General features: G+C 47.6%; 1 protein-coding gene across 1 annotated transcript in view; it reads right to left on the bottom strand.

Moving 5' to 3' along the window:
- CUNH8orf74 (chromosome unknown C8orf74 homolog) overlaps window positions 1-16,347 on the bottom strand; it is a 39,051-nt gene that overhangs the window by 19,592 nt on the left and 3,112 nt on the right. The window contains exons 2-3 of the mRNA XM_044450296.1: window positions 10,979-11,044; window positions 3,716-3,908 (exon numbers count right to left, since the gene is read on the bottom strand). Coding sequence (XP_044306231.1) covers window positions 3,716-3,908; window positions 10,979-11,044 — 259 coding nt within the window. The remainder of the gene's footprint in view (window positions 1-3,715; window positions 3,909-10,978; window positions 11,045-16,347) is intronic.

Raw genomic sequence — 16,347 nt, forward strand, 5'->3', positions numbered from 1 at the left:
GTCAGTCTTGGGTTCTCTTCAGGAGATGGTGTCTCTGGCCAGCCGCCCCATCTTTGCACCTTCTATGCACCCCCCCCCCCCCCCGCACATCACGGTTGCAATTTCCAGCACTGGTTTTGTGCCCCGCGAGGATGAATATCTTTTAATTGTTTTATTTATACCCTGCCTTTTCAGCAATGAAATGGCATTTGAGATGGAGAACAATATGTTTTTGAAATAGACTTGATCAAAACAATCCTAAACCAAATGTATTTAAAAGAAAATTTAAAAACAATTTTGAAAAAAAATGAAATTTCCAGGGTTTGGAAATGCTGCCCTGTGAGGAGAGACTGAGGGAACTGGGCATGTTCAGCCTTGAGAAGAGAAGGCTGAGGGGGATATGGGATTCCTCTATAAGCACCTCCAAGGCTGTCCCAAAGAGGAAGGCCAAGATCTCTTCTTGCTGATGCCGGAGTGCAGGACATGGAATAATCAGGTCAAGCTGCGGCAACCCAGGTTCAGGCTGGACATCAGGAAAAGCTTCCTCATGGTCAGAGAAGAAGAGTGGAACCAGTTGCCTGGAGAGGTGATGGGCTCTCCCACACTGGAGACATTCAGGGCGAAACTGGGCAGCCACCTGAGTGGGATGGTGTGAACTGGTGTCCTGCAACAGCAGGGGCTGGACCTGATGGCCTTCCTGGCCCCTTCCAACTCTGCTATTCTATGATTCTTAAACTTTGGTGCCCAGAACTGGACACAGCATCAAACTGCAGATGGGGTTTAATCTAGGCAAGATCTCTTCTTGCTGATGCCAGAGTGCAGGACATGGAATAATCAATTCAAGTTGCAACAACCCAGATTCAGGCTGGACATCAGGAAAAGCTTCCTCACTGTCAGAGCAATACAGCAGAGGAACCAGCTGCCTGGAGAGGTGGTGGCTCTCCCACACCAGAGGCATTCAAAAAGAAACTGGGCAGCCCTCTGAGTGGAATGCTGTAAACTGGTGTCCTGCAACAGTGGGGGGTGGACCGATTGGCCTTCATGGCCCTTCCATCTCTGCTATTCTCTGATTCTACGAAATGAGAAAGGCACCCAAACCAGCAATAATGGATTGCGTGCTGTCTTTATTCTTGTTGTGTTTTAAATGTGGAATGAAAATGTTTTTCTGTACTAGTGAAAAGGCTGCAGAGAGGGAGCAAAGCTAGCCGCCTTTGGTAGGGAATTCCACCACCTGGGAGCAACCGGGGTGTTGGGGTTCAAGGAGTCCCAAGGAGATTACAGTGTAAAATGCAACAAACAACACAGGGAGAGCGGAGTGAAGGTAGATACACACTGAGAAGCAAATGAGGTTGTTTTAGCTGTATGTGTGTAGTTTTGGCTATCAGCAACTCACACACAAACTCATGACTCTATGGATGGGGAAATCAGTGGTGCTCAATTTGCAAAAATGCTCAGTATTTCACCTCAAAACTTGGTTCGACTCTTTCCTGTTCTCATTTGTGCCCTGGTTTTGTTTTTTTGGTTCAGTTTGTTGAAATGAGAAAAGTGTGCATTTCAATTGGAAGCAGTGTGAATTTGTCTTCCTGTTTTAAAAACAGGAAGACAAAATTTAAAAACTTGCATTTTAAATGTGTTAGAATATGTTTCTTGAAATGTGCATTTTTAAAGGTGAATTTTTATCCAGTGCATTTTTAATATGCACATTTACCAAATACAAGCAGACATCTGGGCATCTCGCAAGCATACTGGAGATCACGGACTCCCACTCGTGGCTGGGCTTACAATGGGACGTTACTGTGGATTTCTCGTCTGTCCCTACATGAATCAGTTTTGGAGAAATGAATATGTACATAAGAAGAGCCATTCCGGGTTGGACAAGGGTTCAACTCATCCAACGTTCTGTTCACACCACGGAAAAACCGCTGTCTGTGGGAAATCCACACAGTGATAACACTCAGCAATCGGGGACCCAGGACTACAAGTGCTGATGATTCAAGGGGGCAATGCCTTTTCTGGGTTCTCAGATGAATTGTTAAAAGAGTTTCTCTGCTACAAGAAGGTTGGTATTGCAGCCACAAGAGGGAGATGCGGCCCAGATTTTTATGCTCCGAGAAGGAAACTGCTCCAGAGAGATTTGGAGAGTGAAGATGGAAAAGCTTCACTGTGGAACCAGGGAGTTCGGCTGATGAGGCATCAGCATCCTCAATCGTATGCGGCACTTACAGTTTCTTTCCCACAATTCCATTACAAACACACCTTTACAAACGCCCATGTACCTGGGAATAAGCGCCACTAAACTCAATGGAACTTTCCCCTGAGTAGACTTGGTTAGGATTATGCTGCATTTTTTTAAAGAAAAAATTATTATGTATTATTTCTTTATTCGATTTATATCCCACCATTTTTCCTTCTGAGGAACTCAAGGAAGCTTCCCTCATTCTCTTCGGCCTGCACTCCATCCGAAGTGCACAACAACAGCCCTGTGGGGTAGGCTGGGCTGAGAGTCTGCGGCTGGCCCAAAGTCACCCCATTGGCCCCATGGCTGAGCATTGACTAGAACCCGGCCCTCCTGGCTCCCAGCCCCTTGCTCTGGGCTACCATACCACGCCGGCCTTTTGCAATCAGGTTCAGCCGAGGGCAGGATTCCAGTCTCAGTGAGAAACTCATCAGCGGGTTGTGAAAGAACGGCCCTATGCCAAAGAGATGACAGCTTGGGATAGGGCGAGGTCCACCCCCTCTGCTGCCTGATCACGTACCCACAGAAGCACCACTTAGGCTGCAGGCTGAGCTCTTTCCAGGCGGCCTTTTCAGACCAAGGAAACCTGTAGAACCTCTTTCCTGGAATGCCAAGCTCAGCTGTTTCTCCTATCAGCGCTTTGGTCTTACCCTACTAGGCATCTTTGGTGGATGAAAAGCGCCTTATCAACCGACCCATTGCCTTTGCATCTTATCTTGCTGCTGCTGCAATTTGTCTGTCCGCAGCTTATATCACCCAGTAAATATTGTCAGATTCAAAGGTGGGAAAGCTCATAAAACAGATGATTTGGACAGGTGGAGCTCAGGGAGGATGGTGAGGGCCACATCACCGAAACTGGCCTTCCTTGGCTCCTGCTCAGGTGTTTGCCTCTTTCTGTCATGTCATTCTCAGCAGAGGCAATACTATTATTAATTACAGGGGAGTTATGAAATGAATTTGGGTGCAAGCCCACCTTTTCAAAACGCGACAGTTCATTCCCCACTTCACTTCTCTTTCCTCTGTGGTCCAACACCTTCTTTGCTTCTTCTACCTTCAACCATGGACGGGTATTTTATGGTGGGCATGTCGTGAGCAGAGCCGGCTGGAGCCGGGGGTCAGACTAGATGGCCCGGGAGACCCCTTCTGACTTGCTCTGTTTCTATGTTTTATGAAAATTAGGAGGTGAATCCTTTTCCTGCTACTTATATCCAGGCCAGGAAAAGCTTTGCTCACTAGATTTCCACTTGTCAGGCTGCTAGCAAAGGCAGAAGAGTAGAATCATTTTTAAAGATATTCATCTGCACCTCTTGCAGCTGAGACTGTGAGTACACATTTCAAGATGGTTTGCATCCTTCAGCCATCAAATATCACCCAGTTTTGCAATCCACGGAGAGTGTTGCTGATCTGATTTGGCTCAATGCGAGCCTCCACGTTGGGGCCGAAAGGGTTCAGCACAGCCAGCTTCCCACAGGTGATGTCCCTCCAGTTCTTTTGGCTCACCTTTGGTTTCCTCCAAGACTTCGCCAGTCAATTTCCCCACTTCCGCCACCGCTGCCCAAGGCAAGCCTTTCTCGGCCGCGAATACCAGGCTGCGGTAGTGGACGTCCAGTTGGATGCTCTGGCGCAGATCCCGGATTTCATCAAACTCTCTCCATCCCAGCAACTCTCTCAGGTACTGGCGGCCTTTTTGCTGCTGATGGAGACACAAGGAAGAAATAGGATGACTGGCTGGTTCTTCCTGCCACTTGGGCATTGCCAGAAAGCAGGAGACGAAAAAGACACTTCTATGTGCACAGACTAATTTACACACATCGATGCAATTTGGAAGCAACGGCTATCGTTTCAGTTGGAGTGCAGGATATCTCACCAACATGTAGAAAACGGTGACATCCTGTGCACTCGCTCGCTCGCTCGCTCGCTCTTCCGTCGTCCAGGTGCTCTACCTGCGGACGGACAATTTCCGTCCCACAGCACTCCCAACTGTTTCTTGGTTCTTTCTCCTTGGACAGCCCTTCACAGAGAGGCTGGTCCTCTTCAAAGCGGCCACCCTACCCAGGATTTGGATCGTTTCCAGGCCTTAGGATGTGCCCGTGGAATTTTGACCTGCTGTGGGGTAGGGACAATCCTGACACAAGCCAAGATGCAAACCTGAATGTGGGGTGAGCAGGGAGAACCAGGTTGCGACGTCTGATTTCAGTACGGCCCAGAAGAATACTGACCGTTGGGGCTTGCTTGAATAGCTCAGAGAGACCCCAATTCCATCTAGAATTGGAATTTTTGTTTCCTTCACTCTGCAGGCCAGTCCTGTGCTACATTCTACTCAGAAGTAAGTCATACTCGAGTCAGTGGAGTTTACCTCCAAAAAAAGGGGTCATGGGCCGATATCTTTCCTCCCCGTTCTGCAAGATTTCATTCCAAGGTGTCATGCACTCTTACTGCACTGAGATACGCTTCCACCCATTTATTTCCATGATACAGTGACAATGCTTGCATTCTGTACCCCCTTTGTGGTTGGGTTTTCTTGGTGGTTGTTGTTTTTTAAGAAAATAATCTCTCTGGAGCAGACAAACTTCAGAGACACACAGCAATCCAAAACAGGCCCACTGCAATTCATGGAGGGATGTGTTGGGGGAATCCAAATAAATCTTTATAAAGGTTGTTGATATGTATGTTGTTGTGTATTTTATTCGATGTTGTGAGCCGCCCCGAGGCTTCGGCAAGGGGCGGCATAGAAATGTTTTAATAAATAAAAAAATAAAAATAAAAATGTGTCTTTGTGATAAATTTATAAATCAAACCTGCTGTGTCCCTGACCCTCTTGCCCAGAAAGAAGCAGAATCCCCAGCCGGGCCCCTTTTTCCCTGAAACTTTATTAGTCATCTGTTTCTTTAAGCGACTGAGACTCCTCTCCATTTGCCTGAGGCAGCAGCTGCCTTGAGTTGCAAAGTTAAGCTTGACACATTATTAGCATTTCACTGCATCCAGGCCCTTTCTGTCAATCTGCTGGGCTTCGGCAAACAGCCCTGACTAGTTTTCCTGTTATGTCAGGATCCACGTGTCTTTCTCCTTGCCGTATCAATACTCTGTAATCACTTATATCTACTGTACCGTTCGGTTGTGTCCCCTCTGCAGTTTACTTGCATTGCTTTGTACATTATTGTACATTATCTGCCATCCTTGCTCATCACTGAGCCCTGTTCCTGGGCATGTGATCAGGAACCTATAAAACATTCTGTGCATGTTCTGGAACCGCACAGCACTGCTCATAGAATCATAGAATGGTAGCGTTGGAAGGGGCCATGAAGGCCATCGAGTCCAACCCCCTGCTGTTGCAGGACACCAGTTCACACCATCCCACTCAGGTGGCTGCCCAGTTTTGCCTTGAATGTCTCCAGTGTGGGAGAGCCCCCCACCTCTCTGGGCAGCTGGTCCCACTGCTGTGTTGCTCTGACAGTGAGGAAGCTTTTCCTGATGTCCAGCCTGAATCTGGGTTGTCAGAGCTTGAATTGGTTATTCCGTGTCCTACATTCTGGCACCAGCAAGAAGACGTCTTGACCTTCCTCTTTGTGACAGCCTTGGAGGGACTTGTGGAGGGATATCATGTCCCCCTCAGCCTCCTCTTCCCAAGGCTGGACATGCCCCGTTCTCTCAGTCCCTCCTCACAGGGCAGTGTTTCCAACCCCTGGATCCTTCTTGTTTCCCTCCGCTGGACCCTTTTGAATTCCCCTGCATCTCTCTTAAATCTTGATGCCCAGAACTAGACACAGTATTCCAGGTGAGGTCTGACAGGTGAACTGCTGCTATCCATGATTTGGAAGTAATACTTCTGTTAATGCATCCCAAAATAGCATCTGCCCTTTTGGCGGCCGCATCGCATTGTTGGCTCATGTTTAGCCTGTCAGCCACAATTACTCCGAGATCTTTTCCTTTTTCTGTTCTGCTCATGAAGTTTTGTCCCTGCAGAAGGGTTTCCCGGGTGTTCTTACCAATAAAACTGCTGAGGTTCATAACACAGAGGATCCAAGTGCACATTCTCACCCGCTCCTAAACCGGATTCCTTGGGAGTTGCAAGGCCAACTCCGGTGATTTGCATAAGGGCAAAGCCATGCTGGCCTTGTTAATTAGATTGCAGCAGCAATCCCAATAATTTTTGCAAAAGACAGCTGTTAAGGCAATCAACACTGACTGCAGTTGTGTGTGTGTTTGGGTTTGTTTGTTTTTGATTTGTTTTGCATTTCTAGCCTCCAGGAAAGTCTATCCTAGAATACAGTTGCGAACATTTAACCCACCCAAAACTCTTCAGGAGTGAACAGGATGGAGGTCTAGTGCAGGGTCTCTACAGCACAAACCAGAAGGCTAATGGGGCTGCCGGGGTGGGAGGTGGGGGGCAGGATGGCAAGCAGAGCTTGTGGCAGAAGGGATGAAAAGGTCCACATGGAGGCAGCCACTGCGGAGCTAAAGGGAAATTAGCAGCATCTCGGAATTCCTGCTGGCACTTGCTTGTCAATTGAAGTTAATTTACCTAGGCTCAGTTAATTGCTAAGGGACCTCATTAATACCCCATTTGGTCACGCACTGCCCTTTTGCAACGAAAGCAAGGAAGCTTATGCTTCTTTATTTATTTATATTTATAAGTAAATTCATATTTGCGGAAGTTGTGGGCTTTTTTGAGTCCAAACAGGAGGGAAAAACAGCCAGGGTGCTTTCGTAGCTAAGGGAGTGGGACTGGGATTCAGCCCTGGAGCTCCCTGGGTGACTTTGGGCCAGTCATGGACTCTCAGCCCTACCTACCTCACAGGGTTGTTGTTGCGAGGATGAGCGTGAGAGTGGGAGGGAGAGAATTATGTAAGCTGCCATGAGATCCTTGAAAGGGAAAAAGGCAGGGTATAAATAGAGCAAACAAATACGAATGCTTGCATGCATGCCATCAGATTGCTCATTAAATCTTTGCTCATGAACCTTCCCTAGATATATTAGTATTATTATTAGTTTATATGCCTCCCCATAGCTGAAGAGAGTTGGAGGTTCGTATTCACCACCTGTGGAAGATTGCAAACTAGGAAGTCTGCCAGAAGCTCGGTGCTGACAGGACCTGTGGCCACATTCTCAGAGTGGTTTTCCTGGGAACACAAACATCCTGGCCCCAGTAATCCAATTAGCACATATCCTGCAGCGCGGAGGATACAATCTGATCCGTGAGATTCCTGACACATCAGAGGAAGGCCTTCTCTGCACACCACGCAGCTGAACTGCGGAATTCACCTCCACAGGATGCAGCAGTGGCACCCGGTCTAGATGGCCTTAAATCTGCCCCCCCCTCCACCCCACAACCCACACAGCAAAGGATCCAAGGGTGGTGATGGGATTCGGAGTGTGAGAGATCTGGGCTCTAGTCACCACCTGGCCACAAAGCACCCTGAGTGACTTTGGGACACTCACAGACTCTCAGCCCAACCTGCCTCGCAGGGTTGTTGTTAGCATAAAATGGAGAGAGAAGAAACTTGCAAGCCGCTGCAGATTCCTTGGAAGAGGAAGACAGGCAGGATACATACTGGTCTTGTTTTAGGGATTGCTGTCCAGAGAGTTTTGGCTATGGGGCAGTATAGAAAGAAAGAACAGAATCCATATAATACAGACCATAATTTTAGTCACAGGGGATTGGGCAAATGCATGGAGAAGTCCCTCCACGGCTACTTTTCCTTGCAGCTCAAAGCGACACCCAGCATCAGGGGCCGTAAACACCAGCTGCCGGGGAACATGGGATGGCGGGTGCTCTGGTGCTCCTGTCCTATGCTTGCGCTTGCCGTGGGCAGCCGGTTAGCTCCTGTGTGAAGAGACCCCTGGAGCTGAGGGACCCTTGAGCTGACACAGTACGCTCTTCCGGCACTCTTGATCCTGCCTCCAGCCTCGGGCCATTGAATCGATGCTTTCAATGAATTCCTACACAGCCCTCTGCCGTTCTAATCCTGCTTTGGGGTGTCTTAGCTCCGTCAAGGCCATTTTAGGATCACTGGCAGCTCCAGGGGACAAGAAATCCTCCATTCTGGCCACAAACGACGGTGTGTTAGACCTTGTGCTAACAAGAACTTTCCAGCTGCCACAGCTGTTCTTCATTTTCCCATCTTTTACTTCTGGGGATTCTGAACTCTGGCTGCCAAACTGACTTTCGCGATCCCCATTTCAGCTGCTACGGATAGTCCTTTCAAAAGTCTGCAAAAGTTTAAGATAAAAGTTTCGCCCTACCCCTGAGTTTCACACACGTGTGAACACTGTTGTCGTTATTGCTGTCATTACCCACACCTGCATTGTTCAGAGTTGCACAGCGATGGGCAAAGTTGGGTGGGCAATGTGGAAAGGAAGGTTCATTTCCCCCTTTGTTCCACTTGACAGCGGTTAAAAATACAAGTTACCTGATGCAACCAAAGGTGTGATTTTATCTTGCAAAAGCAGGATACCACCCTATTCACCCCCTTCATGGCAAGTTCCTCAAGCTTTTGGTGATTATCGTTGTCTTCAGGGTGTCCTCAGTTTTGCACTTGTTCCTGAGAATCTGTCACTTCAGGAATACGGAAAAGTGTGAGCCAATCGTTCATGAGGTATGAACGACATGCTTGACAGCTATCAGGAGTCAAGCTCTATTTTCTGCCTAGGCTTTCAAAGAATGTTTCTTCTTTTTTGGCCAGGAAACAAGAGAGGAATATAAAATCTACACCCTACATAAGGCAAACAAGTCAGCCTGTATGAAGACTTCCCCTCCTCCTCTTTAATTTTCTTTGCTCTGGCCCAGTGCTCCGAGTGCCCTTAATATCCCACAATGCACTCACAGAGCATCACTGCAGGGCATTGTGGGAAACTAAAATGGCAGCTGCTTGGAGTGCTTCTGCCCCCCTCTGCTGCTAGGCATGACCCAGAGGTGTAGTGAAGCCAGGGCTCACAGACACCCAACGCCACTGCTTTTTTTAATCAACAGGGACAATGGCAGAACCGTCCCCACCTGAGATTCTCTGTTTCCTCACAGCAGCTGTGGGGATGGCTTGACCCAGCAAAAATAGATTGCTCCCTGCTGTAATGCCAAGTTTTTTGGGGGGTCTTGCGTGTGAATCGACAGATGAAACTGAACAGCATAATAAAAGCCCCACTCATGGTGGAAATTAAAATGGCTAAATGACTTCTTTTACATTGTTATTTATTTTATATTGTTAATTTTATATTGTTATTTTTGTATTTTCTTGTATTTTCTTGTGTTGTAAGCCGCCCCGAGGCTTTGGCAAGGGGCGGCATAGAAATGTTTTAATAAAATAAATAAATAAAATGGCTAAAGCCAGTTGCTGCTGCAGTGAAATGATGCTCTTCCTTGAGGACCTGGCTGTGCAGCCTTCAACATTATTCCCGTACCACCAGTTTCTGCAAAGGACATTTTAATCAGGGTGCCCCCAAATCCAGGATCCAAGTTTTTCAGAAGGTTTCAGTGGCTGCCCTATTTTACAGCGTAAGCTTCCTATTTCTTCCGAAACGTGCGTGGTGGTAGTTCCCCTCTGCTCCTCACTAGTCAGGCCTCACCTGGAATACTGTGTCCAGTTCCGGCCACCAAGATTTAAGAAGGATGCAGGTAAATTAGAAAGGGTCCAGAGGAGGGCAACAAAAAGGATCCAGGGTTTGGAAACACGGCCCTGTGAGGAGGGACTGAGAGAACTGGGCATGTCCAGCCTTGGGAAGAGAAGGCTGAGGGGAACATGATGTCCCTCTATAAGCACCTCAAAGGCTGTCCCAAAGAGGAAGGCCAAGATCTCTTCTTGCTGATGCTGGAGTGCAGGACACGGAATAACCCATTCAAGCTGTGACAACCCAGATTCAGGCTGGACATCAGGAGAAGCCTCCTCACTGTCAGAGCAATACGACAGTGGGACCAGCTGCCTGGAGAGGTGTTGGCTCTCCCACACTGGAGACATTCAGGGTGAAACTGGGCAGCCACCTGAGTGGGATGGTGTGACTTGGTGCCCTGCACCAGCAGGGGGTTGGACTAGATGGCCTTCATGGCCCCTTCCAACTCTATTGTTCTATGATTCAAGAACTTTTGTTGTTCTGGAAGAGCAGCTTATAAGGAAATTATATGCAGTGACTCAGTCCTTACACTGGATTCTTCATCCTTCCTCTTCACTCTTTCCTTGTGTGTCACATCTTTTTTAGATTGCAAACTCACAGACAGGAAGTGTTTTGTTTATTGACTAATTATAAGCCGCTCCAGAAAGCCCTTTTTAAGCTGAAGAGCAGGATAAAAATACTGTAAGTAAGATTAATTTTTTGAAATTTAAACTATGGCAGGAGTATAGTGAGGGGAAAGAGAACTTTGCAAGCATCTTGGAAGAAAGAGGTGGATAAAAGCTCATTAAAATATGAAGAAATATAACCTGCATATCTAAGCAATCCAACAATTCAGTAATTAGGTTTCTGTATTTCGGAAATTCTCTCCATATGCTCCCATGCACATCGGAAACCCAATCTGAAAAGCCATCTGACCTTAAAACCTGAAATATCGAAGAGCTGAACCTAAACATTCCGTTTCAAAGCTCAAACCCTGAAACGAGAAGCCCTTGGTGTGAACCCGGCTAGAACATTTTGCTGCAAATACGAACTTTCCCCTCGGCTTTATCGCGGTTTCCACGACAGTGAATTTTGGCACGCTGCTCACTGCATGACATCAGGGTCTCTCCCTAGCCCTTCCCCGTGCAAAAATCAGCTTTAACTTGTGTCGCTTTTATTTACCTGAAGCTGAATAACGGCTGCTACACCCTCTGCGGATAAGTTGGCCATCCTTCTCGGGATGAGTTGCTAGGCGACGTCGGCTTGTAATGCACAAAAACACGGAATGAAAGAGGGAAGCGAAAGGTTCTCTTTGAGAACCTTCCCTTCCAAAGGCAAGTGAGGACACATTACAAAGCACATGAAAAATGTCCCGTGATCACGGCCGTCCCCTCGCGAGGTCAGGAGGTTTTGGAAACATGGCTCGCAGCAGGTAATTTAGTGGCTGCTTAGCCGAAAGTTGTCATTTGGGCAAACGACCCCAAACTTCTCCTTGTAAAGAAGCCCAACTCTACCCTTTATCCGGTTACCTGTGTGAAAACCCCACTGAATGCAATTGAACTTACTTCTGAATAGATGGGTATAAAATTATACAGTCAAAAGGACTGTGCTGTGTTGCGGTTGGGCCTTGTTTAACTGGTTTTGCAAGATTTTGGCTCTGTTCCACTGAATGGGAGAAAACACAATTTTACTTCTTGGAACTCTGACAAGCTCTCACAGAGGTGGTCAACTTACATGTGGAAATGCAGAAGAACGTTGTTTCCATCTGCTTTTTAGCAGGGTTTATTCCATTTTCTGTTCCTGGAACCCAAGGTGGGCAGCATTTCTGAGCTTGCAATGGGATACGGACAGCCAAAAAAAAAAAAAAAATGCATTTGGAAAATGCATGTGCTTAAAAATGCACAGAAAAACACATGCATTTTAAAAATGTGCATACACCCTCCTGAATCAAAGAGATCCAACTTAGTATAATGGAAAATATGCAGGAAATGTGTGTCTGAAAATAAACTGTGAAATAGGCACACATTTCTGGAGGAGGGGAGTGGGGAGCGCACTGTCTGGTGTGGACTTGACATTGGCGACAGAGACCATCTATAAAACATTTTATACAAGTTTTCTTTATACAAAGTTGCTCACAATACTTCAAATGCATCCATTTCCACCCTCTCAGCATTCTCCGCTGTCCAGCTTCCACCCCAATTTGCCTGCAAACACCAGTTGCTGAGGCGCTTGAACAGGCCAAATTCTCACCCCATTCTGCTAGGGGGATCATGGGGGCAGCTGGTTTGCCTCCCCATGAATCTTTGTATTTTGGTTTCCTTGTAATCGCCTTGACTTGGATGCAATAAAGATCATCGAAGGGGCAGGAAGAGCTTCAGCAATTCAGACCGTAGGGTCTGATTCTGGCTTGGGAGACCCAGCAGTGCTTCTCCCTGAAGCTGAAGAGGCCTGGATCAGGCAATGAGGGAACCTGTCAGCTGCCTGCCCCCCTTGGGAAGCCAGTAATCTTCATAACCTTATCAACTCCAGCTTGCAGATGGCTGCGGACACCTAAGCAGCTTTTCGACTCATCGTAATCCTTTTCTGAGCCACTACGAAACGGGGAGAGCAACTCACCACTTTCTTTTCATAGTTTAAGAGAAGCAGGCTCCTTTTGATCGGAAGCCTCCGTTGCAGGATCCGAGAAGGTCGGGCTGATTTGGAGCATTTGCAAGATCCCTTCCCGCCTCTGGAAAGCTGATGGGTCAACCCGCAGAAGATGGAGCACCGTTTTGGTCTGGAAACGGTTCTCGCCTCTGATGCTCTGGATTTTCCATGTTTGTTCAGAAGAGGAGACACAGGCCTTGCTTTGGCTTGGAGAAATTAGAATAATGACCCCAGATCCCCTTCATGGCGGTAAGTCAAGAGAGAGAGATGGTTGAATTCTCTTAGCATGTTGCAGAATGGTCCAAAGCCCAGGTTTACCAAAGAACTGGGCCTTAGCCCTTTTCCCTTAGATGGCACTGCAGCCAGGGCTGCAACTCCCAGTTTATTTACTCCAGAGTAGCCCTATTAAAATAGATAAGCCTCTGATGGTTTAGAAGTCTACATTGGCATGGATCCCATTCTTGGTAGCTAAGTAATTTTAGTCTTCCATTTGTGCAAAATGGTTCTGAAGAGAAATGATATCAAATCCCTCTTGAAATATCTGGCATCTTGCAATCTCATTGTTCATTTTAAAAAAATCACCAGTTGCTAGAGCTCGTGACTGTAGCATACATCTTGGAAAGGTCTTCTTCCCTTCTTCCGGAACACCCCCAGCTTTGTTGAATTTAAGAAGTGCGATTTTGAAAACATATGCGTTAGGCAAGACTAATGAAATGGATTTTAATTTGCCTGACTGATTTTGGTTGCAGAATCTGTGATTTTGTGGCATGTGTTGCGGATAGCACAAAATGGAAACTTCTCTGGGAATCTTGTAACAGAAATTCATTGAAGAGTTTTATTCAAGGACTGATTTTCACTCAGCATCACAACCTGAGCTGAGTTCCAGGTCATGCCACCTGTGCTGAGACCTTCTTTTCTGTGTTTTGGTCGCTGGCCTGATTCTGCTCAGATTCAGCACCAAATTAGAATTGAGTGCATGGCAGTTAAGCACCAGAGAAGATGCTTTGGGATTCCAGGCTGAAAAGGCCAAAATGAGCCCAAATTCTGCCACACTGCCAGCTTAGCATTGGCTGACATTTTCCAGCCACCATCTTGGGTTGGAAGAGGGTTGAATGGCAGTCGGGGATTAAAATGACATTGTAGGACAAATGCAGTAGGAGCTACAGGTTTTCCAGTTCGAAGCAAAGCCTCAGCCTCAGACCATGTTTGGAGTACTGGGTAAGATTTGGGGTAGCACATTTTAAGAAAAGGAGCTCCTCTAAAGGGGGACAACCAGAGTGGTAGGTCTGCTCTAGAAACTCCCCAATGAAGAAGCGTTGAAAGAACTGGTATAGCCAGCTTGGAGAAGGGAAAAACTTTGTAAACTGCCCAGATAGCTTCAGCTATGGCTGCTATGGAAATGAAATCAACAAATGTTCATAATAGTAATGATCATAATTTTAAAAAACCAGTGGGTGGCACTGGCAAGGAAATGCAATTCAGTTCAATATTAGGAGGCATTTGGTAATCGTATTAATGGTTTGAAGTGGGACCGTGTGCCCCAAGACATGAAGTCGTGGAGGTCCTCTTTTGCTGAGGGTATTTAGCATCTGCTGCTGGGCATCTGTCTGGGCTGCTGTCGCTGAATCCTGCATTGAAGATCCGGCACTGAGCAGAGGAAGGACTGGGCAGCCTTCAAGATCTCTTCTAAATCTACGCTTCTGTGACCAACAGTGGTGGGTCTTCAGGCTCTCCAGGAAATTTTATTTATTTATTTATTTATTTAGCAAACTTCTATGCCGCCCCATTCGCCGAAGCCTCGGGGTGGCTCACAACAATAAATAAATAAATACACAACCATATAAAACAATATAATTGCAGACGTCCTGGCCAAAGATATAAAATCAATAAATAATATTAACAATTAAAATGACGTTTCCATAAAAAGGTCTTCGCCTGGTGCCGAAAAGCAAATAACGACGGCACCAGGCGGACCTCTCTGGGGAGCGCGTTCCATAAGTGGGGCACCGCCGCAGAGAAGGCCCTCCTCCGAGTACCCACCCTCCTAATGTCCTTCACGGAGGGCTCCTGGAGAAGGGCCTCTGCCGCTGATCTCAAGGGGCGGGTGGGCATATATGGACACAAGCGCTCCTTTAGGTAAAATCTGTGGTAAACTGTTCTGCCCCCTTGAACCCAGAGGAAGCCTGCCCAACTGACTTCACCTGGCTCAGTTGATAGAGGTCCCCCCTCTATCAACTGAGCCTTTGTTTCGTGGTCACACGCCATGTGATGCCAGAGCAGGGACCCATCTTCTAAGATTGTAAGAAGAGCTGCCCTGGACCGGCCCAAACCAGCCTTCCGTTCCCATCCTGGCCAACTGAATGCCTATGGGAAGACCGAGAGCCGGAGAGCAAGAGAACTTCTCTGGTCTTGTTTTTGAGCAGACTGTTCCTAAACATGCTGCCGTGGAGACCAGATCTAGCACGTGGCCATAAATACTTGGAGCCATGGATAGCCTTCTCCTTCATTAACCAGGACGGCCTCCTTCTAAAGCCACCCAAGCCGTCACAGCATCCTGTGGGAGCAAACTGCATCATTGACTACGCTCTGTAGGAAGGAGGCCCTTCCTTTCTTTGGCCCTGCATCTCCCGCCATTTTGCTTCATGGGATGATGGCACCAAGCTCTGGTCTTACGAGAGGAGATGAGCATCCTCCCAATTTTTCCTACGCTAAACATATTTTTATACACACCTCTGCCATCCGGTGTCCCCTTACGCAGAAGTTTTCTTCTGCTCAAAGCCCTTCAGATTTTGTAAACTCTCTTCATAGGGGGATATTGGATTGCACGGCCTAGACTCTCTTGAAGCTTGGGGGTGACTCATAACACTCCAAAAATGTACATTTTGAAATATCAAGCCTACAAGGGTGGGGAACATCAGGCCTGGGACCCAAATTTGGCCCATTTGGGGGGGCCAGTCTAGCGATCTAGAGGTTCCTAGATGATCAGGCCAACCGGGGAAGCCAATAGGAAACAAACCATGTGTTCTGTTTGTGGGTTGTTTGTAGCTAACAAGCCATGATGTGTAAGCACAGCCAGGTTCAGACAACACAATAACCCACGGTTCCACAGCAACCACACTCAACCCATGCTCAGTTCCTGAGAGTGGGTTATTGTTGTCTGAACCCAGTCAGAGTCAGGTATTCCTGAAGTCCATGGGCAGTTGTGGAGCCGAGAGGAAGGAGAGACTCCCCCAGAATCAGACTGCAGGCCCTTCGGTGAGTGGAAGGCCCCTTCCTTTTACCAGGCTAGGCTAGGCCAGGCTAGGATGCCCCCAGAGTTGGGAACAAGATCGGCTCTTTCTCAGAGGAAGGGGAGGCAAAATGGGGCAGCCCCTCCTTTGGAGGGTTTAGCGCATCGGCAACTGCTGGGACTGATGAATGGTCATGCCTGGGGCCTTCGTGGTGGGTGGCCATGCATCCTACCCTAGAGGCAACAGTCCTCTGTTTGAGGGTGGTTGGAGCACCCTCCTCGGTGCAGAGGCGCCCTCTGCTTTCAGATCTGTCCTGTCTATGTCCGGTTTAGAGAGAAAGAAACAGACAGGGCAGGGTTCTTCGAGTTGCCTGCCCACAGCTGGTAACAGCTGGACAGCTGCAGGCTGAGCAGCGGTGCAAGAGGCCGCCTGGCCACCTTCCCCCTGTGACAGCGAGGCGTCTTGTATTTCTGTGTCATTCTTAGCCATTCCAGCTCAGCCAGCTTCTGTGTGAACAGACATTTGTGCTTTCTTTGGTCCTCTTTTTCGGCGATGCGAATGGGCATGGAAGGGGAGGGAAGATGGGAGCCACTGCAGAAAAGACCCTCTCCCTCATCCCCGCGAACATGGCAGCTCCCAGAGATGTTCTAGCAAAAGGGGGTTTTGATCTTAATG

This window comes from Varanus komodoensis, unplaced genomic scaffold (assembly GCF_004798865.1).
Source record: "Varanus komodoensis strain SLA01 unplaced genomic scaffold, ASM479886v1 scaffold64, whole genome shotgun sequence".
In the NCBI taxonomy this organism is placed as follows: Eukaryota; Metazoa; Chordata; class Lepidosauria; order Squamata; family Varanidae; genus Varanus; species Varanus komodoensis.